The 22,243-nt window shown below is 27.5% G+C and overlaps 2 protein-coding genes across 3 annotated transcripts in view; both read left to right on the top strand.

Moving 5' to 3' along the window:
- The first annotated feature begins 1,361 nt into the window (after window positions 1-1,361).
- Window positions 1,362-7,367, top strand: LOC106790366 (putative fatty acyl-CoA reductase CG5065). Its single transcript, XM_014755190.1, has 9 exons — window positions 1,362-1,548; window positions 3,164-3,370; window positions 3,434-3,631; window positions 4,081-4,277; window positions 4,647-4,756; window positions 5,414-5,612; window positions 5,770-6,009; window positions 6,103-6,360; window positions 6,607-7,367. The coding sequence occupies exons 2-9, from the start codon at window positions 3,173-3,175 to the stop codon at window positions 6,767-6,769; spliced, it is 1,563 nt and encodes a 520-aa protein (XP_014610676.1). The 5' UTR covers window positions 1,362-1,548; window positions 3,164-3,172; the 3' UTR covers window positions 6,770-7,367.
- Window positions 7,368-12,399: 5,032 nt separating this feature from the next.
- The window catches only part of LOC106790364 (otoferlin-like), a 28,425-nt gene continuing 18,581 nt past the window's right edge, over window positions 12,400-22,243 (top strand). For both annotated transcript variants that reach the window (XM_014755188.1, XM_014755187.1), the window contains exons 1-4: window positions 12,400-13,060; window positions 17,825-17,883; window positions 19,688-19,876; window positions 21,400-21,674. In XM_014755188.1, the coding sequence (XP_014610674.1) occupies window positions 12,982-13,060; window positions 17,825-17,883; window positions 19,688-19,876; window positions 21,400-21,674 (602 nt within the window). In that variant the 5' untranslated portion in view covers window positions 12,400-12,981. The remainder of the gene's footprint in view (window positions 13,061-17,824; window positions 17,884-19,687; window positions 19,877-21,399; window positions 21,675-22,243) is intronic.

Raw genomic sequence — 22,243 nt, 5'->3', positions numbered from 1 at the left:
TTGTAATGAAACTGCACGGGTCATTTGTGATCAGTATTATTATGTTGTTTTTTTATTTAATTTCAGAATTCTTGCGTCCATAGTAAAACATATAAAGCTTGCGTCGCAGACAACGAATTAAGGATTTAGTGTTTATAGAGTACAGTGTAATATATTCTGGAGAAATCATAGAAAGAAAACGAACAAGAAAGACGATAAGAAATAAATAAAAATAAAATAGAAAGAGAAAGTTCATCATTTTATTTCTGTAGAGAATTTTAATTATATAAAAATTTAATTAAATTCCGTTTTTTTTATACGTAAATTATTATTCATATTATAATAATCTTTTTAATTATTGAAACAACAAGCAAAAAGACTTATACGCAAGCATTGATAGTTTTATTTTCGTAGTATTCGTGCAAAATTTCATTTATGGACATACCAAAAAATTCCACATTTTTGTTGTTACTTTTAAAGTCCTTTAGAAGTTCCAGTTAAAAGAGAGAAAATAAAAGTGCATATACCTAAGTGCAACTTCTACTATATTCTGACATATATTTCGAAAGCAGAGTTAAAGAATTTGTTTTTTCATTCGGTACGTAACATCGAATCCGTTACTCTAACTTAAAAAAGATAAAGATCTTTCGTAAATTACGTTTTAATTTTTTGTAAATAGATTTCAGACAAATATAATAAATGAAATGTTATAAATTCTAATCAATTCTACGCGATGTGGTTTTAGAATAATTATTTATCGAATAGAATAATTTGAGTTTTTTTTCCAATTTATAGGGGGATTAATAAGAAAATTGACATCGAAGAAAAACGTTCTTATTCTCGTTAAAAAAAAAAAAGAAATGTTTCAATTATTTAATATTTACAATATAATTTCAATCTTTGATCAATATAATTTCAATCTTTTCATTATCCTTAGAGTGTTTTCTTTTTTCAAATAATAACTTTCTAAATTAAAAAGAAAAACGAGTGTAACAACAAATCGATTGAAAATTAATCGAACGTTGAAGATATTTAACGAGAAATTTATTTAGTTTGTTATTAGAGTAGGAATTATTTTCTAATAGTTTGTTTTTTTTCTTTTTCTTTTTTACATTTTAATTGTACATATATTATGATCATCTCTAAAGACCGCTTATAAATAATATATCTTCAATTAAATCTAGCATACCAGGTTATTTAGTAAACAAAAAAAAAAGAGGAATTCATGTAACAATAATTAAATACATTCATTTAACAAAATACGCCTAAAAACCTTAAATAATGACTATTTCGCATTGTTAATGTGGTGGGAGAGAACATAGCCAGTCACGTATCCGGTTTGAGATAATTTATAGTATACACGGTACAAAAGTTAATGAAAGGCTGCGTAAGAGCTCAGTGAGTTCTTCAACTTTGTGTCGTTAATACATCTTTCGCGGTCGATTTTTTGTGTGATATTTGTTTCACATATTGGTTCTTTATTATTCGTATTTAGTGTCTAATATACTTGCATTGTGGAAAGTACGATTGATTTTTTTCTGTGTAAAAAAAAACTCGTCGTTATAAAAGGTGAAAAAGTTTATTGCAACTATTCACGCATTTGTATGATGTCATGTATCCAAAATTCACGTTATATCATCTCAACTTTCGTAATTATTAAAAAATTTGATACAGGATTGAGGAAAAGTTCATTCATAGGCTTGTAATATTTCTTACACGAAGAAATGTTAAACAAAGTTTTTATCTACCGAAGGTGAAAAAAAAATCATTCTTACCAGACGTTACATATTTTAAATAACACACGAGTTCGGAACAACATCTTACAGTTATTTATCTCCTTCTTCTCTCGTTTAAAGCGGATATAAATGTCAGTTCGTAAAGTATCTCTGTATATATACCATAAATTTATCGATGGTTTCATTCATAGTTGTTTATAGATTACAAACACGTAATCGGGATGTGTAAGATACCTCTGACATCGTGTACATTCAAATTGAAATTTACGATCAAATTCTATAGGGTGATGATTTTGTTTATATACGACATTGATATTACTCTCTACGACGATTTTAACAATAATTGTATTTAGCGTTAACAAACCAAAAAAATAAAATATAAAATAACAGCGTTCGATAATCACTAATTTCCGTATAAACAAAAAAACTATTTCATTATTATTTTTATAATTTTATATTTTGTCTTATTATTGGCTATAGAATGCAAGACGTTGATATCGCAAAGTGCTGATGCAACAAATTATTTCAATAAATAATTTTATACTAAGAATTTCGAATATTTCTTTTGATGTTGGCCAATCTCTATAGGATATCCATGAGTGAAAAAAATTTCTATTAAAATAATGTTTTTTTCATATGACTCAACATAATTTCATCATTGTAGATGGAACGAAATGATTTGAAGTTTAACATAGATTTTTGATTAGTTGAACCGCTTCTTGTTTGCTTGTTAAACTAGTTCCGCGTTAAGAGAAAGGTGCTTTCGTCATGTAAGTGATTTAATGTTTTATTATAACAGTTGTTTTTTTTTTTTTTTGATATCTTTAGTGTGCTCACGGTTCGTTAATTCAATGAAGAGTTATCATTTTAGAGGAATAAATAATATTTAGAAAAAGAAAAAAGAAAATTTGGCTTCGGTTATTGAAAATAATTTTCAAACGGAGTCATCGAGGATGATAAATATTAGATAAATATTACAAATTGTTTTTTATTCCTTGTTGGATAGATCAAAACAAGTTGACAAATTTTGTTTTGAATTTCTTTTTTTTTTTTTTTTTGTATAAAATAAAGTGACAAATCAAGTATTTATTTCTGATCGAGCTATAAAAGAATTCTATAAATCATTCTATAAATCATTCATTAGATTAAACCTTATGCCTATGTTTATCACTAAACCAGTCTTTCAGTCGACTTTCAACTATTTTCACCTATACTTTCACCTATTTACAGTTAAATCTTCCTAGTGGAACGTCTTACTTGGAACATCGCTTGTTTTCTTTTCTTTTTTTCTTTTTTTTAAGATTGAAAAATTACCAGTTAAATTCATTGAAAATATAATCTAATAACGAATTTGAATTCTCGTTTATATGTTTCCTCCATGCAAATCCACAAACGGTCTGAAATTTTCCGATGAATTAATCTTCAACTAACAATCTCGTTTGTTATAGAAAGAAATCATGGAGGAAAAAAGCGAAATACAGTCGTATTATAACGGCAAAACTATTTTCATTACCGGTGGTTCCGGTTTTATGGGAAAGGTTCTTATTGAGAAATTGCTTTATAGCTGCAGCGACCTTGACAAAATTTATATGTTAATAAGATCGAAAAGAGGCATCAGTCCTGACATACGTATCACTCAGATATTCAAATTACCGGTGAGTTTTGCGTATAAATTTAAAAGGTATCGTTAAGAAACGGGATTACATATTTTTTTTCAGATGTTTGCAAGAATCCGTAAAGAAAAGCCAGAAGTTTTCAAAAAATTGATACCTATAATTGGAGATATTTCTTTGATTAATCTTGGTCTGAGTGACGAACAACGAGAAATGTTAATTAACGAAACTCAAATAGTCTTTCATGTAGCAGCCATGGTTAAATTGGACACAACATTGAAACAAGCGGTCGATTTTAATTTGGTAAAACTATTGATATTTGGAATAAGTTTCTTTTTTTTCTCTCTCTTTTTATATCGCATCTAAATGAATTTTCTTTCCTTTTTCCCGTTTCATTAAATATTACGACATATAATTTATCAAATATTAATACCTCGGATACGAAGATGTAACATTGAAGTTACATAGATTCGAAGCTTATTTAACACTAAAAAACCTACCCTTATTTCATGTATATACCTATTCATATTAATTTAATATTTATAAAAAAAACCATATATCTTAAAACGGAAGGAGATTTTAGCCAATTGGATAGCGAATTAAATATTTTCTTTCCTTTAGAAATGAATAATGTCTATTTTCTTTTTATAAATTACGCAATCATTTAACCGCGCGTGGTAGATTTAGTGTTAAAAAGTTTGCCAATTTTTTAGTTCCTCAGAAATTAAACGATAATGGGTTTGTTATTAAAGATTGGGACCAAGAGAATGTTGGATCTGAGCAGGGATATGAAAAAGTTAGAAGTTTTCGTACACTTGAGCACGGCATTTTGTCATGTCGATCAGGTGGAACTAGGTGAACGAGTTTACGATTCAACAGACGATCCTCAAGACGTAATAAGACTTGTTCAGTGGTTGGACGAGGAAATCATCGATTTTATCACGCCTAAGTATAATTAATTCGACATTATTATATTTATTTCATTCATTCATGTCATCCATCAATACCGTTTATTTTTATTTCTTTTTTTTTTTTTTTTTATATTGCTGATAAATATAAGCAATATTGTATCTGTCACCTAATTGATTAATTACCTTTGAGATTCAACATTTGATAAATGCGAGAATTAATCTAGAAAAAAAAGTATAATCGACATTTTAGTATCTTTGAAAATTGTTTCGATCATATTTTATCTCGCAGAGGGTTAATTTATTTCATATGTTTTCTTCTTTTTTTCTAAATTATTTAACTCGTTCAATAGAATAAGATTTATATTGTATTATGTAATTTCTTGATTTTATTATTTTTATGATTCTAGATTGATAGCTCCGCATCCGAATACTTATACGTACACAAAACGTTTGACGGAGAAAATAGTAACCGATGAGTATCCTAACATGCCAGTCGTCATAACGAGACCTTCCATTGGTAAATATAAGAAATATTTAATGCGAAGGGTTGAGAACTTTTGCAAGATTCTGCTATTGCTTTCTCTCTCTCTTTTTCCTGACAAGAATTTTGATAAAAGATGATGTAGTAGAGGAACGTAGTTTATTCGATCAATGCGATCATGTGTTATAAAGAAAGTCATATATAAACCGATCCTTTGGTATTTAGAGGATTTTATGTATATTTGAGGAAGATTTATTGTTATACGACTAGATACGCGATAAATTTTGAAAGATTTTGTTGGTATATACATGTAAATAAAAATATATGCGCAAACATATATTAATAGTTAAGAAGTTTTCGAATTTTGCTTTTTAATTTGACAATTTTCTTAACTTGTTTTAATATAACATGGAATATTATCTATAATTGTATAAGCTAATGTAAAGAATATTTAATAATGAATTTCAACAAAAAATCTTTTTTTCGATGAAGAAATTAGATAATTTTACGATTACAGAATATTTTCTATCCATTGGGTTTTGAATTATTTTCATTGTTCATGTCAAATAGATGTGTTTTCAAAATCTAGTGTTAAATAAATAGAAGAAGAAGAAGAAGAAGATAAAAAAAGAGGCGAAGTAAACGTACTTATTAGATATTAAATCGAAGAGTTAATAACACTGGTTATTACAGTTGTACCGGCTGTTAAAGAACCTTTGCCAGGTTGGGTGGATAATTTAAACGGACCAATAGGTATGATGATTGCTTCCGGAAAAGGTGTATTGAGAACGATGCATTGCGATCCTGATTATTGTGCCGAAGTTATGCCCGTTGATTTTGCTATTAATGCATTGATTACGATCGCTTATAAGGAAGCTTCAAATAGGAACAAGTAAGTTAAACATTTAATTATTAAATAATTTCTTTTTATTTTAATTAATTGTTAATTAATTGTTAATTAATTGTTAAGAACACACACACACACAATTTCATTGATGTTTAATATAATATTAAGTAAATAATAACATCGTGATTATTTTTAATCGCAGATCGAAAAACATTCCGGTTTATAACGTTACGCAAAACTCCATTGAACGAATGTCCTGGGGTAAACTTATAGAAAATGGTAGATATATTATTAACAAGTATCCATTTGATGGAATGCTTTGGTATCCGGACGGCAACCTACGGAAAAGCAAATGGGTTCACGATATTATGCATTTCTTCTTTCATATCATACCGGCTTACTTTATCGATTTCTTGCTGTTAATATTTTTGCAACAAAGATTGTAAGTATAAATTATAAATACACGAAGTTTGCGTATGAAGTACTGACGAAGAAGTCTGGATTATTTATTCCGGATCATTTATTTTTGTTCCAGTATGGTACGTCTTCAAAAAAAGATTGCGAATGGCCTTAATTTATTGGAATATTTTACTACGCGAGAATGGTACTTTCACAATACGAATTTACTAATACTTTCGGGTGAGATGAATTCGAAGGATAAAGAACTTTTCCAAATTGATGGATCCAAAGTCAACCAGATAGAATTCATGAAGACCAGTATATTGGGAGCTAGACAATATTGCTTGAAGGATGATCTCTCTACTGTACCGAGAGCACGGATGCAACTAAAGATGTAAGTATCTTAAATGCTACAGAATTTTTATTATAGTATTTTTATATTATCTTTTATTCTCCCCGTTTTTTCTCAATTTAAACTTTTAGGCCCTATATATCGAAGAGCCCTTATCGAATTTGAATTCGTAGAAATTTTTGTTGTTTTCTTTTGTTTTGTTTTTTTACAAAAGTTACGATTCCAAATGATTCATTGACAAATGCGGCCCTATTTTTTCTAATTTTGTTTTTTTCTTTTTTTTTTTAGACTGTACATCATTCATAATATAGTACTATTCTGCTTCTACTTCGGCATATTTTATTTCCTTTACACGCACTTGGAGTTTGTTCGAGTTTATGTGAATTACATCACGGATAAGATAAAAATGCTTCCAATGATGGGAAATATTATAAGGGAGACTCGTATTTAAGAAAAATAATCGACAAAAAAAAAATTTGTTTATTTACAATTTCTCTATATCGTTCGAATATTTTTCTATAATCATTTTCTTTTTTTTCTTTTTCAACTTTATCAAATACTGTGATATAGGTTTGTATGATATGAAAAGGTATGTGACCATGTGAGTGGTGTACTTTTTCTTAAGTTTTAAGAAAAAGATGGGCTAATAGGAAAAACAACATTTTTCCTAACGAGATAATCTTCCTTTTTAAATAGCTAAAAAGGACTTTCTTATTATTTTCATACTTTCTTAATTAAAAGAAGATCAATAATGTAGTACGTGAACCTTCCAAAATATGGATGCACTTACTAATGCTAAAGTAATGGAAAAGAAAAAGAAGAAAATAATAGAAAAGGATTTTCGAAGAATGGATAAATATACTATAATAAATACAGTTTTAAACTGTATAGGGAAATTTTATGTATGTACATATCTAAATATTAAATCTTTCCTATGCGTTATATTTTTTATGGTGATACATGCATACATTATATATATAGAAGTAATATATTACGTTTGTATCATTTTAATTTCAAGTTGAATAAAGAATATTTTGGGTAGAGGATAATGAAGGTGAATAATTCGTTAATACGTTACTTGCCAAATAAAAATGGCACACGTGGCAGGAAACGTGTTAAATAATATAACTCTTATCTTATAATATTATTTACCGAGATACGTAATATATTATAAGGTAGGAGATTAAGTAAGAACTTAAATGATCCTATTGTTTGCTGAGATGTTTAATAAGGTAGAAAAAAAAGTGTGATATAAAAGAACCAAAAAACGCGTAATATAAGCACGCAGAGATATATACAGGTATTACACTTACGTATCGTTGCACGATGCATTGATTTTCACGTTAAAAGGTATCATTATTAACTCGCCTTTACGGTCACCGACGGAGAACGTATTACACTTTTTCAAAACTTTTCCGCTATCACATTATGTATCATACTATCGTTATAATTATCGTTCGGACTCGAGAACGTTAATGGAATAAGAAGAAATAATTATTCTTACTAAACTTTAACAAGGACTATTTATTTTTTCAGTATTTTAAAATAATCCTTGGTAATTATTTTTTAAAATAAGTGTTCGATGTATATGATTGAGTCCGGTATATGTAAATAATTAAGTTTCGATATATGCAACTTCAACTGGAACTGCAACTGCAACTGCAACTGCAACTGCAAATGCAACTGCAAATGCAACTGCAACTGCAAATGCAACTGCAACTGCAACTGCAACTGCATTTTTGCTCTTTTTAAATATAGATAATAGGCAAGCAGTTAGTATACTTTTCTGAGTGAATGTGAAAACTTTAATTTTAAACAGGTAGAATCCGAGAAAGGTACTGTGTATGATTCCACCGAGGAATAAAAGTGCTCATACAGAATCATCACATGAATCATCTTTTCTATTTTATTATACTTGCGTTGCAAATTTATTTTGTGACTCTTCTATAATATTTATTATGTATCATGATTTGAAACCATTTGAAAGATTCATTTCTATCTCGATTCTATCTCGAATGAGGAAAGCCTTTGATGAATTTAATACTTTGTTTTAAGTATAATAAAATTAACACTTTGCACAATTGGGATTTTGTCTTAGTAAATTAAAATTATCTAAAAAATATTTTCTTAAGAAAATATACATTGAAATAGTTTTCTAATTTATCGTTAGATGATTTCAAAAGTTAATCTCTCTTTTTTTTGTCTTCGCAGAAACCAAACATATTACTGAAGCATTGTTCATCAAAATTAGTTCCAAATTAATTATTACAGATAAAGTATTTTATTTGGAATTTTATTTTATTTATTTTTTTTTCAATACTTATATTTAATCTATATTATAATAAATATCATTTCTAGAGTTACAAACGCGACTTTAATCGTATAATTTTTATGAATAATTTTATTTTTAATAATAATATTTTAATGTTTGGAAAATTTAGATTTTTGATCAAAATTGATGATGGTGTCAAGAAAAAGAGGAGAAGAAAAAAAGAAAAATAGACGATGATAAGGTAAACATTTTCGCTGCATATAAATCCGCAATTTAGTTATATCATACTCTTTAAATAACAAGAAAGGAAGAAAGAGAGATAGAGAGAGAGAGAGAAAGAGAGAGAGAGAGAGAGAAAAAGGATAAAAAAAGAAACTGGAGATTTAACCGTCGGAAAAAGTCAATCATGCTATGAGAATTGTTCGCGATCAAGCTTGAAACCGTATTTTCTCGAGTTTTGCTTTTATATATAAAAAAAAATATATATATATCTATGACGTTTTATAAATAAAATTAAAACGAAGAGACAGAGAGAGAGAGAGAGAGAGAGAGAGAGAGAGAAATAAATAGACTTCATATTTTTTCTTCACATTTTTGTTTGGAAGAAAACCTATCACTTTCAGAATCGGTATTTTGTAAAAGTCTTTACTTAAGCGTTTTATATCACGGTAGTAGAGAGGTAGGTAGTACGATCATAAAGAAATGAAACGTATTTTGTAGGATTTATTGAAATAAAACGTGAAACTAAAAAGAGAGAGAGAGAGATAGAGAGAGAAAAATAGAAAAAGGGTGAAAAAGAAATCGTGATAGAAATAAAAACGGTGAGGTGGGGTGGGGGGTGGGGGTACAAGGGTTTGATGTTACGACAAATAATACGATTAGGAAGAAAATGATCGAATTTTCATAAATATAGTCAGCTCTTAGAGAAATAATATGCATATATTATAAAAAAAAATCAAATAAAATAAAAATAAATTGTTCGAAGAGTGTGTGAAGCAACAGTTGTTAGTTCCAAATCGTATGGTAGGATGGCGCTGAGAAATCCCAGCCAAACCCCATTCCATTATTGATCCACCCCCGCACACCCCCAAGAACACGGACCACCACTTTGTCTTTCCAAAGAAGCTTACCAGAGCTCTCTACTCGCTTCGCTGACCTTCGTGTCTAAACTTCACTTCGTATATATGTAATACGTATACGTAGTAGGTACTTTTCCTTAGGTACTATTAAAATTCCATCTGGGAGAGAATCGAGATTGACCCCGATTCACGCTACCCTATCACAGATTTACTCTACGATCAGAAAAATCCCTGGATGCTCTTTCTTTCTTTTCGTACTAATTTTTTGTTGCTATAATACGAATAGGATGTATATAATACGTTTACTTATTTATTTACGTATATATGTATCTATGTATGCGTGTATTTGCATAATTATTTTTATACGTCCTTGCAAAAGGCAAGGATTATACTTACTATGATATGATATGATATATATATATATATATATATACGTATTTTAAAAAATTTTATATGATTTTATATATAAACTCTAGGATTTTTCATTTATTTGCTTATTTTCTATCTTTCTTTCTTTTTTTCTCTCTCTTTTTTTCGACAGAAACTTTCTTAATTCTACTTTTAATTAAGTTACTTAGCAAAGGATCTCACTATCTAAGTTTGGATATTGACTATAGGTATAAATAAACGATTTTAACATTTAAATATGATTTGTAAACTTTAGATCTCTGTTTTCTTAAGATCCCCATTTGTGTCATTAGAAAGTGTTTAAATATGTGTGAGAAAGTTACTGCGTTAGATTCTTTTATTTACTTATCCTTTTTATCTAGATTGCTTTTGGAAATTGAACTTGACTATCGGTTGATTATCGAGTTCGATGCAATTTTCGAGCTAAACGTGAACCGAGAAAAAGATTAGAGATACGATAACTGCATAATTGCATAGCCACTTGCTCTTACCTATAATTAGACGTTTATTGCTTGTACATTTTTTCTTCTTTTTCTTTTACCTTTTTTCTTTTTCTTTCTTTTTTTTTTTTGGTTAACATTTAACAATGTATTAACACATCGGGAGGATGAAGTAAAGGGTTAATCGTTTAATTCCATCAGTCTACTCATAACGTTTGACCTATTCTCCGTTCGTTCTACCGCAAATAAACCACTTTCTAACCACTTTATGAAGCAATTTATTCGGAAAATGTTAGGAAGATATTTCTAATAAAATTAAAACCAAAAAAAAGGATCAGAAAATTCTAACACTTATTTCTTACGATTTATAAAAAAGAAAAGAAAAGGGTTTTCTTTTTTATTTCTTTTTATCGAATATCTTATATCGAATCATTTGTTTTCTTTATTAATTCGTGCACGTAGGAAAGAAATATTAGAAAACAAAAATAATAAATCATGCGGATGAGAATAATCAATTTTATTTATTCGCTATAAAACACATAAGTCAGTATAATATATCTAGTTAATAATAATAATAATGAAATTTGATATATACACACACACACACACACATCAGAATCTTATAAGATGGTTAGATTTAAAGGAATTGTGAAGGAAGTAAGATTTTTCGTGCGAACCCAACTCTTACAAATGATACAGGTCACGCGATACTGATAAAGCAAATATTATTTTTTCTTTTTCTTTTCTTAGTGCGAGCTTAGTCTACCTTGAAAAGTTTTTTTATCTTTGCAAAATATTTTACTGAAATCTCGACTTTTTTTTTTTGTTCTTTTTTATATAAATATTTTTTTGTATAATATAACAATTCGATTAAAATTAGACGTTGTACGTATAGAATTAGATTTAAATACATATGTTCGATATGCGGAATGATTTTTAACATGAGTTCCTCGTGTTCTCCTACGCGTTTGTTCAACCAACATATCAAATATTCTCTTTGTACATAGGAATCCAGGTAATTAAGCAAATCAGAAGGAAAACGAGTAAGAACCTTTCTAGAAACATTGAAATAATACCAATGAGGCTTTATAATTAAACAAAATTCTGTATTTCTGACTATATTTTATTGTTTTGCGCTAACGTTCATCCAATTAAAGAGCCTTTCATCATTTATCAAAAACCCCACACGCAATTTATAATTAGTACGTTTGAATAAACTCTCTCTTTCATATTTTTCTATCTATGGATAAAGATTAAAAAACGTAGATGTTATTCGTCGGAATCAACGTTAATTCAATTTAAGACATTCTGTGTAATTTTTTTTTACAGAGATCATTTTTCAATGCTTTTCGTTCTCGACTCGTGATATCATTCATTTTCATAAAAACTTTTGAAAAATTCGATTGAATTAGACACACAATGTATTATAAAAATTAACTAATCATATATAAATCATTTTAACAATATTATATATACTTACAATTAAAAATTAAATAACAATATATATATATATATATATATATATATATTGATTAGTAAATGAATGATATAAAATTATTAAAAAATTATTTCAATAACTTAACGATAAAACGTTAAAAAATGACAAATGTATTTTAAAGTCCTTAATTGTTTATAGTTTTGTTGGTTTATTTGTTTTCTTTTTTTTTAATCTCCCTATTGCAGTAAGATTTTTTGTTGTATCATGGCATTACGCTAATTAATGCTATGATTGTTGGCAAAGGTGCGTACACGTTGATAAATAAGTACCTTCATGATACGTTACGCGTATTTGGAATGTAGAACGAATACGAGTCGCGTCTGCGCGAAATGTTCCGCTTGGTTCAGAGGTTGCTTTTTAGGGTGGTTGGTTGCTTGAGAGTACGATCTCGAGGTAGTTCGAGGCCAGACACCATAAGGCACCGTTCGTCACGTTATCGACGAGAAAACCTTTAAACGTTTTTATTCATATAATCATATAACATTAATTTAGTTATTTTAAAAGTGCTTTGTCAATTTATTCAAATCCCCATCCCCGCCTTACAGGGGTGTCCATCTAATTAAATTCTTTTCTTTTCTTGTTTTTATTTGTGTCCTAGTTGAAATCATTTTTTCTAATAACAAATGTTCATTTATTTTTGTCTCATTTATATGAATTTTATTCTATAATAAATTATTTTTGAAGAGATAGAAAATTTTCAAATCTATTTCCTTTAGAAAGATTCTATTTTTACTTTTCTTTTCTTTCCTTTTCTTTTCTTTTCTTTTCTTTTCTATTTCTTTTTTTTTTCCTTCTATCGATAATCGTTCGTTCTGAAGGAAAAGTAGCATGAATGAAAGAGAAACGGCGGGAACGTTTGACTCAGTGGGTAGTCGCCACCTCATTGATACAAGTATCACGGTTAAGAGGGATTAAAACCTCCGATAATAATCGAATTAAGAAAGAAAATTGGAAGAAAGGAAGAGAATGGCTCTCGTCGTAGTTGTGAAAAATTTTCAGGGTCTCAAGTGTAAGGGAGAAAAATTCGTGAAGATTGACTTTCGAGGTAAAACAATCAAAATAAAACGGCAATGCATTTTTATCCTATTATCTGATTTCTATACTCGATTTTCACTAAACCCTTTAGTTATATTTTTCTCGTATTTATGTCAGATTTCTGTTTAAATATTGCTTTGCGTTGTTTTTTTATTTTTTTTTTATTTTTTTTTAATTAAATAGTAGCATTAACGTAGTTTAAATTATTGACCAAATAAATCGACGAGTAAACACTTATATGTAGTTTAAATAAACTGTCGATAATTACGAGATCGTACTCATCATTTAATAAGTACCTTATATCGTAACTTATATAATGCTTCTTACGTCATTATCACGTGTTTGTTGATTCGAATTTAAATAATAATACAATTATGGATAATAATTAGACAGAATAAAACTTATTGTATGTGACAGATATTAATGATAACCCCGGTTATTTGCGATGATTCGTTATTAATCAAAAACAAATACTTTATTTTCTTTCCGTGTCTTTTTTCTCTCTTTTTCTTTGTTTTTTTTTTTTACTATATACGTAATTATCTACCTTTTTCTTTTTATTTATATGTCGTAAAGATCGTTATACGAATTTATCGTAAGTCGTAGAATAATGATGGTTCGATTTCCCTCATACTAAATTTATTCTACGTGGTAAACCGCGAAAAAAAAGTACACTATCATTCATGGAAATAATGACTTTTTGTCTAGTTCAAATAGGATTCACGTTTAAAAGCACTAATTAAAATGTATACATATGCAAACGAATACCACGTATACGCGTTAATACATTATTTTGCAATAATGATGGTATTTTCCTACTTCTATATCATGCACATATATAATATATATATATACACATATATGTACTTATGTATATTTATATTTAGTACACGCTTCGTTCATTTTCACGATCGATCATTATATTTACGCATAATATCGTCACCTATCGGTTTAACATTTCATTTATTATAATTTCCCCCTCCCCATTCTCCTTGTATTCAATTAATTCGATATAAATTCACTCGGTACGAATGATTAATTTATCAAAGGACTCGATAATCGAAATCACGCGTATGTTAATGTCCGTATTCAAAATATCTGTTCCAATCGATTCCGCTTTATTCTCACCATAAGATCTTTATCTCGGATAAAAGGTATCGCGAAAAGGGGAGGGAGGGGGACATATATCATTTTTTATTCAATAGACAACTATATTTTTATATAAATTCTTGTATCATTTTAACTTTTGTTAATTATTATTTCTCCCCTATTTTATGTAAATACACTTTATAATTAGTTAATTAATAATAGAAAACGAAAGAGGAGAAAAAATACATCATTTATTATTATTATTATTATATTTTTATATTGGGGTGAATCAAAAATTCATTTCATATCGTCGAGAAAATGTTTATATAGAATGTGCTCGTACAAGTTGATTCTTCTAAAGGTTTATATCGTTGGAAAATAAATTTATTCGATTCTTTATTTGTGTCCTTTATTTATTTTTATTTTCCTAGCTTTTTTCTTGATAACATTTAACAGTCGATTGATCATCTGTAAACAGCTCAAACGAAGAACATGAGAAAGAGAGAGAGAGAGAGAGAGAGAGAGAGAGAGGGAGAGTGTTCGTTTATTTCTCAAGCTCTCGAGGTTTACTTGAAAAACTTATCCTTCTATCGACTAATTGGCCTATGTAAAAAGGGCAGTAACCATGCATGAAAATATCATAATGCACACACACACACACATATTCTTCTAAAATTCTTATGTATTATGTATATTCGGTGACCTATCGAGGGCAACGTTTCATTTAATCATGTCAGTTTCTACTCGGAGCTTGAGTTAGTAACCTTGTGGCAGAGCACGGTATAAAATATTCCCTTTTCAACGATAAATTAAACGACGATTTCGTTCATATTTAAAATCGAAGAAGTTTTCGAACGATATTATTTTACGAACAACTTAAATAGATATTTTTTTTCTATATATGACAATTTATTATTGTATTATAATTGTTCAACGATGTGTTTTGTATAAAAATTTTCTACGATATTTAACATAAATCGTTTGAACTTTTGTATTTTTTGTGTGTGTGTGTTTGTTTTTATAATTAGGAATTTAGAATAATTTTTTACTTATCAATAATGTATATGTATAATAATTAATTTAATGAATATTTCATGTTTTGTTTTGTAATAAATAAGTAAAGTTGGTGAAATTAGATATTCGTATTGTGTTTAATTGCGATTAAAATTCTAGCGAATTTTGTAGGATGGAAATAATATTACGTATTTTCTTGGACATTTAATTACGTCTAAATCTTGGACGTTAATTATGTCTAAATAGAATGCTCGAAAGTTGAAGTATTTATTTGCGGTAATACTCTTTTAAATGCTAAAGCTTACAGATTAATTTAATCCTTAGCCTTAGTTTTCCTTCTCCGTTTATCAATAACGTTGAGGTTTTTAAGTCAGCTTTTTTTCCCATTGATATATGAAACAATTCTCGATTATATTACATTTTTTACTAATCTTTTAACAAAAAGAATCACATCGCGATTCGTAAAGGAAGAAATATTTTTTCCTTTCCCGTTATGTTAAAAATATTCAAAGATGACGTACGCTTGTAATTAATTATTGTATCAAAATGAATTCATATTATCGTAGAGATGTGCCGTTATTTGACGGAATAATAATGAAAAAGTCATATCAAATAATTTATTACTTTTTTTCTTTTATTTTTACGGTTACATTTTTCACAACGGCAAAGGCAGCAAAGTATTTATACTTTAAAAATTATTAAACAAACGTGTATATATATATATTATATATAAAATATTTGTATTTTCAAATGTGTACGTTGTTTTCGTATTCTAATTTCTCTAGTTACATTTTAAATGAATAGAAAGTAAAAAAATAGTGTGCTATTATTAATATTAGATCATAAAATATTGGTGTACCTATCACGCATGTACGAATGGATAAAAAAAACATAAGCGTTTTGAATATACATTCGTAGTACAATTTGTGTTAATAATTGCGTCTATAGATAGAAAGAGAAAAAGAGAAAGCAGTATCGTAATGAAAACTAACGTAAAAGTAATACTAAAAGATACATGAACACATACTGAATATACATAAAAGTATATAAATATATATTACTTTTAGTTATATGTATCGGAGTTTGTTACAAAGGTGTGCTTATCGTACGTTTACTTTCTGCATGCAATGTACTTTTTTTATCTCTCTTTCTTACCTAAATGCACTTGCTTTATTCATGAGGTCATTTCTGACGCGATTCTCAGGTCTACGGGGGAAAAAAAAGCAATTCTTTTCTTAGAGTTATACGTATGATATATAGGCATAAAACTATTATATGCATGGTTTGTTAAATAATTTCTACCTATGAGAAATCCACATGTGTTATTTTGTTAATTGATTCTATTAATACTAGATACATTCAAAGATAATTAGAATTGTCAATCGTTCTTTTTAGATTTTTATTATAATATGTAAATATGATAAAAAAAAAAAAAATCGATAATGAAAGGGGGTTAAGTAAGAGAAATGAGGTCTATTTACATGATATTTAATGTGAACCCAACAAAGCATTTTCAATATTCCGTTTTCTCATGAATATTTTATAAAGAGCTGGAAAACATTTCTCGTCCCTTTTTTCTCTCTCTCTCTCTTTCTCATTATACGATCGTTCATCTAAACGAATTATTATTTTATATATTTATAATGTAACACGTATATTCTTCACTTACACGTATCATAGATCATTTTATTTTTCGTACGAGAAAAGACCTTTGCGAATTTGTCTTCTTGCTTTTTATATAATAATATTATGTGTTTTTTCCTTTTGAATTTTATTCCTTTCGAATGATCGAGAAGAAGATAAAAAAAAAAGCAGGCGTGTGAATGACAATACACGCGATTTACTCAAATTTATGGAATACAAATTAGAGTCGAGTTAATATAAATGACGAAAGAATAAATTTGTTCGATTTATTTAAGTATTATATATAGAGCGAATAACGAGAAAATAATACGATCGGCTTACAAATCGTTTTCTTATAAATCCAGTTTGAATGGATTATTATTGCAACGATGGAAAAACATATTTATACGTCGTCATAATCACTTGTTTTTTTATACTTATAAAAAACGTATTTATTTGGAGTTTTTCTTCGTCTTTATTGTTTGCATTAAAAATTATAATTGTACGCTTATGTTTCGTTTTTTTTTTAGCAAATCGATGGAAAAAATGAATCGTCTTCGATGAAATATTTCTTTGTATAAATTGATACTATTTGATATTCGACATGTAAAGCTTGAAATAATTTGTATCGTTTATTATTTTATTTTTTAATAATTTTTCTTAATAAAATATATTTACGTTTTTATAAAAGTACGCATAGTATCACATTGAAAAGAAAAAAAAGTATTCGTCTTTTGAAGTATTATATTCAGAGAAAATTGAATGCTTCGATATTATCTACATGCGACACGTGACCAAATTATAGGATACGTAATTACTTACTTCGAGGATTTATGTGTGTTAGACTGTGAATTTCTAAATACATATACACATGCAACGTAGTAATGACTTAAAAGAAAGATCTCGTTCGCTTTTATTAGAACATTTCATTAAATTTTTTCTTCTTTCGTGAAATTGCAATTGTATCGTCTATCATAATCATATTATTATTCATTTCGACAAAAATTCGAACATTTAATAAATAATATTTTGTCTAATCTGTTATTAGGGGTATCAAATTGTTCGAAAAATCTCGAAGACAATGGAGATATCATCACGGTCAATCAGGTAAGATATTTTTTTTTTTTTTTATAAATAATTCATATAACTAATGAACTATATTTCGTTGAGATAACTAATCAAAATAAATTTGATTTATATTTCAATTTAATTTCTTGTTTTGTAATTAGTGTAACGAACTTTTGTACAATTTATAACAAAGTTATATCGTTAAGGTTTTGTTTAATTGTAACAAAGTTATTTCGTTAAAAGTTTTGCGATAGATTAATTATTTGATTTCATATAAGAGAACAAAATTCTAGATAATTTTTGTAAAATTCTCTATCTGTATAATCTTAAGACAAAATCTATTTCTTTTTTTTTTTTTTTTTTGAAAAACTAAGAAATATGAAGATAATAAAACGTGAAATTATGATCAGTATATAAGCGAATGGAATGATAAAGTTTCTTGATTTATCGTAACCGTAGAAAATATCGTAGAAAAATATTTTATCTTTGATGTGTCGTGCGCGCGTATATATGTCTACATAAACAATATTATATTATATATTCGAATCGTAAATCATGATTTTCATTGATTCGAAGCATTCTCGTATGTAAATTCAATATCGATAGCTTACAAATCGATAGTATTAGAGATAAATTCTCATTGATGGATATAGAAAAGTATTTAACGAGAAAATTGTTGAAATTATTTGCGAGAAGTAAAGAACGTGGTTTTGTATCTTTTATATTTTTTGTCTTATTCTTTCTACTTAAAAAAAAGTTTAAAAATAAACGAAGAAATGTTATTTCGGGTTTTAAACGTTCGAGCACGGAAAGTTTTTTTTTTTGTTATCCGTAAGAAAAGAAATATAACATTTAACAATAATACCGTGAGGATTTTTAATAAGAACATTTCTTACACTTAAAATATATTTTGTACTCTAATCCAACTTTATTTATAAGTAATAACAAAAAAGAATAAAATAGGATGTAGTATCTTTTATTTCGTTAATTATATTTGAATATATTGTTAAACTTAACATAAGATATTCGAATATGGAAATGTAATTTGTACACTACTTTCAAAATAAACGATCCATATATTATAACAAGAATAATCAAAGTTTTTTTTACGATTTAATTATCACGAAAGTTGATTTTAGAAAAAAAAAATTCGGTGAGTCGTTAGCACGTAACGTTTATTCTTTAGTTTACTAATTTATGAGAAAATTTGTCTACCTAATTAGAAGGGAGATTTTCGTGGAGAATAAAAAAATTTTGCGATAAGAATAAGTCCACCATTCGTTTTATCCTTTTGACTTTATTATTTTTAGAAAATTATTCCGCTCACGCAATTTATCGAGAAATAAAAACGTTCCGTTCAGAATTTATTTCTCATAAATATTTTATTCCTCATTAACCTCCGGCATAATTGCGTAACCGATTTTGAAATTATTTATCTATCTCTTTCTCACTCTCTCTCCCTCTCTCTCTCTTATTTTTTTTTTCTTTTTTTTCCTATTCGATTGCGTCGCACCAAGGTGGAGAAATAAAGTCATTGCTATATTACTTCTTCTTTTTCCACCCTTTTTCTTTTTTTTTTCTGTTTTGTTTTATAGGCTATATATATAATATATCGTATCAAGAAGGAAAAAGTAATTCCATTGGCAAATAATAAAGTGTGCGTGTAATTCACTTGTTGTAGAATAAAAAATTTTTCCTAATAAATGATCTGTACAAAATTGGTTTTCTTTTATTTTTAATGATATAAAATGAGAAAAAAAATACCGATCAGATTTTAGTATTAGTATCAAATTAGTATTGATATTTGGATTATACTAATCCATTATTGATCATTTGATTTCAGAGTTTCACGTGGAATTTGGGACGACCGGTGGAGGAAACAGAAACACTGGAATTATCCGTGGTATCTCGTGGGGTTCTTAGAATGGAGAAAATCTTCGCAAAATATGGTCTAATCCTGCAGACGGTTGTACGAGAAGGTCACATAACTATTGAGGATTCTCTGGTTGACCTCAATAATAAACCTCTACCTGTAAGGATCTTCATTTTTAATGTTCTTTTTATTAATTTTTTTTATTCTTTTTATTTTTTCTACAAGTGTCTTGCAATATATATATATATAAAATTATAGAAAAAAACAAACTTGAAATTACTCTGCTGTTAGTTAATCTTCAATGGCAGTAAGTTTTTATGTAAGTTTATTAACTGTAATTGGTCCAATTAAAAGTGATCTCGTTTGTTGGCTAAATAACTTTTTTATAACGTTCACATAGGTATATACAACATCTAAATATATATATATAATTTATTAATAGAATTATTATTATATAATTATATAAAATGTATATAATATATACTCATATTTCTTTTGACGTTGTAAAAGCTATTAGTTTTCGATCTTCCATAAAAGGGAAGTACTTGTATAAAATTTGTATTTTATTCCGTTGGTGTACAGTTTCCTTCGCTATCTTTTCAACACAAGAAGCTATACAGTAAGACAAACTTTATTTAAAATTTACAACCACGTAGCTATACTTTTTCTCGCTTCTTTATTTTTATATGGGACTAAATTCAATCCTTATCTTCCGTTCCTTTTTTTTTTTCTTTTTTCTTGCGAATATTTACGAGAGGTACTTTGGCAAAAGAAACGAATGGAAGTGCACGGATGATATATTTTACCTTATCATTACATCATTAGTATTCTTCAAAGACTTAAATTTTTCATTCAAGTATATAACATCTATCTTTCTTTGTTCATGTGAAAGACCTTTCATACTAGGTGCAAGCTTGCATCGAACAATCGGTTAGTTGCACTTTCGCAGTTTTGTAATTAACATTGTTGACATTTTATTATCGCAGAGTGAATTCATGTGTTTTTATTATCATTACAATTATTTTTTCGCGACTAGCAATGTAGAAAGATTACCATTATTATATTAATAATAATAATAATAATAATTATATTAATAGTGTTAATAGGATTGGTAATAATAATCATTTATTTTATTATTACTATTATTAATTTTTTTAATTACTTAACGTGTGTCCAGCAAATATATGAGTAAATTTTATTATCAAAAAAATAATATATTTTAGCACAATATATTCATACGTAGATTTACGCGTATAGATTACATTTACGTACTATTGTTAAATCTATTTTTAAACTCGGTATATTTTAACAGCATACAAAAACTACTATTTACTTCGTATTCTGTCAGTACTCGTATTTGATTTTTTTGTTCAGTAACGAATGGAATCGATTTGTTGACGTATATCGATTACTCGTTACTAGTACACGCAAGGTGAACTATCTGACATGTAACGTTATCAAACGAAAATTGGTATTGACAAATTTTTCTGAGTGCTACGATATACACTGACACATTTTTTCTTTGTGTTTTTTTTTTTATCCTTTTTGAAAATAAAAAAAAAAAGAAATAAAATCTAGTGATATATATTATTTTATAGTTAGAATTCACAAGAAGAAGGTGGACAATTTATTTGAATTTTATTCGTAATAATGTATTCGTTTTTTGACATTTATGTACACAGGTCATAGTTTGCTTCGAAATACGATATAATCCACCCGACGGAAGTAGCAGCTCTTATGCGATATCAGACGTGATGGAAGATGAGCAACAAATGTTGATCGATATTGAACAAAACATAGCCAATCTTGAAAGAAGTCTCGAACAAGCAAACAGTAGCGGAAGTGCTAATAGCAAAAGAAGAGGTTCTTGGCATACACCAGAGAAATTCAATAAAAAGGGTTTTTTACATAGAGGATGTTCTATGTCAACTGGAGAAAAATCACCGGATCGTAAAAAGTATGTAAATAGTGTCACGAAATATATATATATATATATATATATATATATCTATTTATTCGTGTGAAACAAATTTAAAAATATTCTTTCAAATTATTTTATAAAATACGTTTCTATTCTTTATTTATATTCAAATATTATATTATATTCGTATATTATTATTCTTAGTTTTCAATTTAAACGACATTCGGAATTGCATTTTATTTGTGATTTCAATTTGTACGATATTTTTTGGAAACGAATTTACTGTATATAAATTGAGGACTAGGTGTACTTTTCTTGTTTTAAATTGAAAGTAAACATTTGTTTCATTCTTTAACCAGTTATTATCATTGTCGTTATGGTGTTTGAAAATTTGTTCTGTTCAAAAATTGAACTATTTATTTTGAGAGTGGTGTAAGTAGTTAAAAATATTTAATTTTTATTTAAAAAACATTTAAGGAAAATAACTTAAATTCAGTTAATGTTAACTTATGTTTAGTTTAACAATATACATTAATATAATTAACATTCAAAATAGAAGATACTACTCCTTTTTTATTTCTCGTTATTATTTATAAAAAAAAAAT

The sequence above is a fragment of the Polistes canadensis genome, unplaced genomic scaffold (genome assembly GCF_001313835.1).
Source record: "Polistes canadensis isolate GaletaPanama2010 unplaced genomic scaffold, ASM131383v1 scaffold_233, whole genome shotgun sequence".
Classification (NCBI taxonomy): Eukaryota; Metazoa; Arthropoda; class Insecta; order Hymenoptera; family Vespidae; genus Polistes; species Polistes canadensis.
This window is presented reverse-complemented; position numbering and strand designations above follow the sequence as displayed.

What these genes read in the sequence shown, in the direction of transcription:
- LOC106790366 (XM_014755190.1), top strand. Translation starts at nt 3,173, where the DNA reads ATGGAGGAAAAAAGCGAAATACAGTCGTATTATAACGGCAAAACTATT. An exon ending in CATAACGAGACCTTCCATTG is followed by an intron (nt 4,757 to 5,413) that starts GTAAATATAAGA and finishes TGGTTATTACAG; the next exon opens with TTGTACCGGCTGTTAAAGAA. An exon ending in GAAGCTTCAAATAGGAACAA is followed by an intron (nt 5,613 to 5,769) that starts GTAAGTTAAACA and finishes TTTTAATCGCAG; the next exon opens with ATCGAAAAACATTCCGGTTT.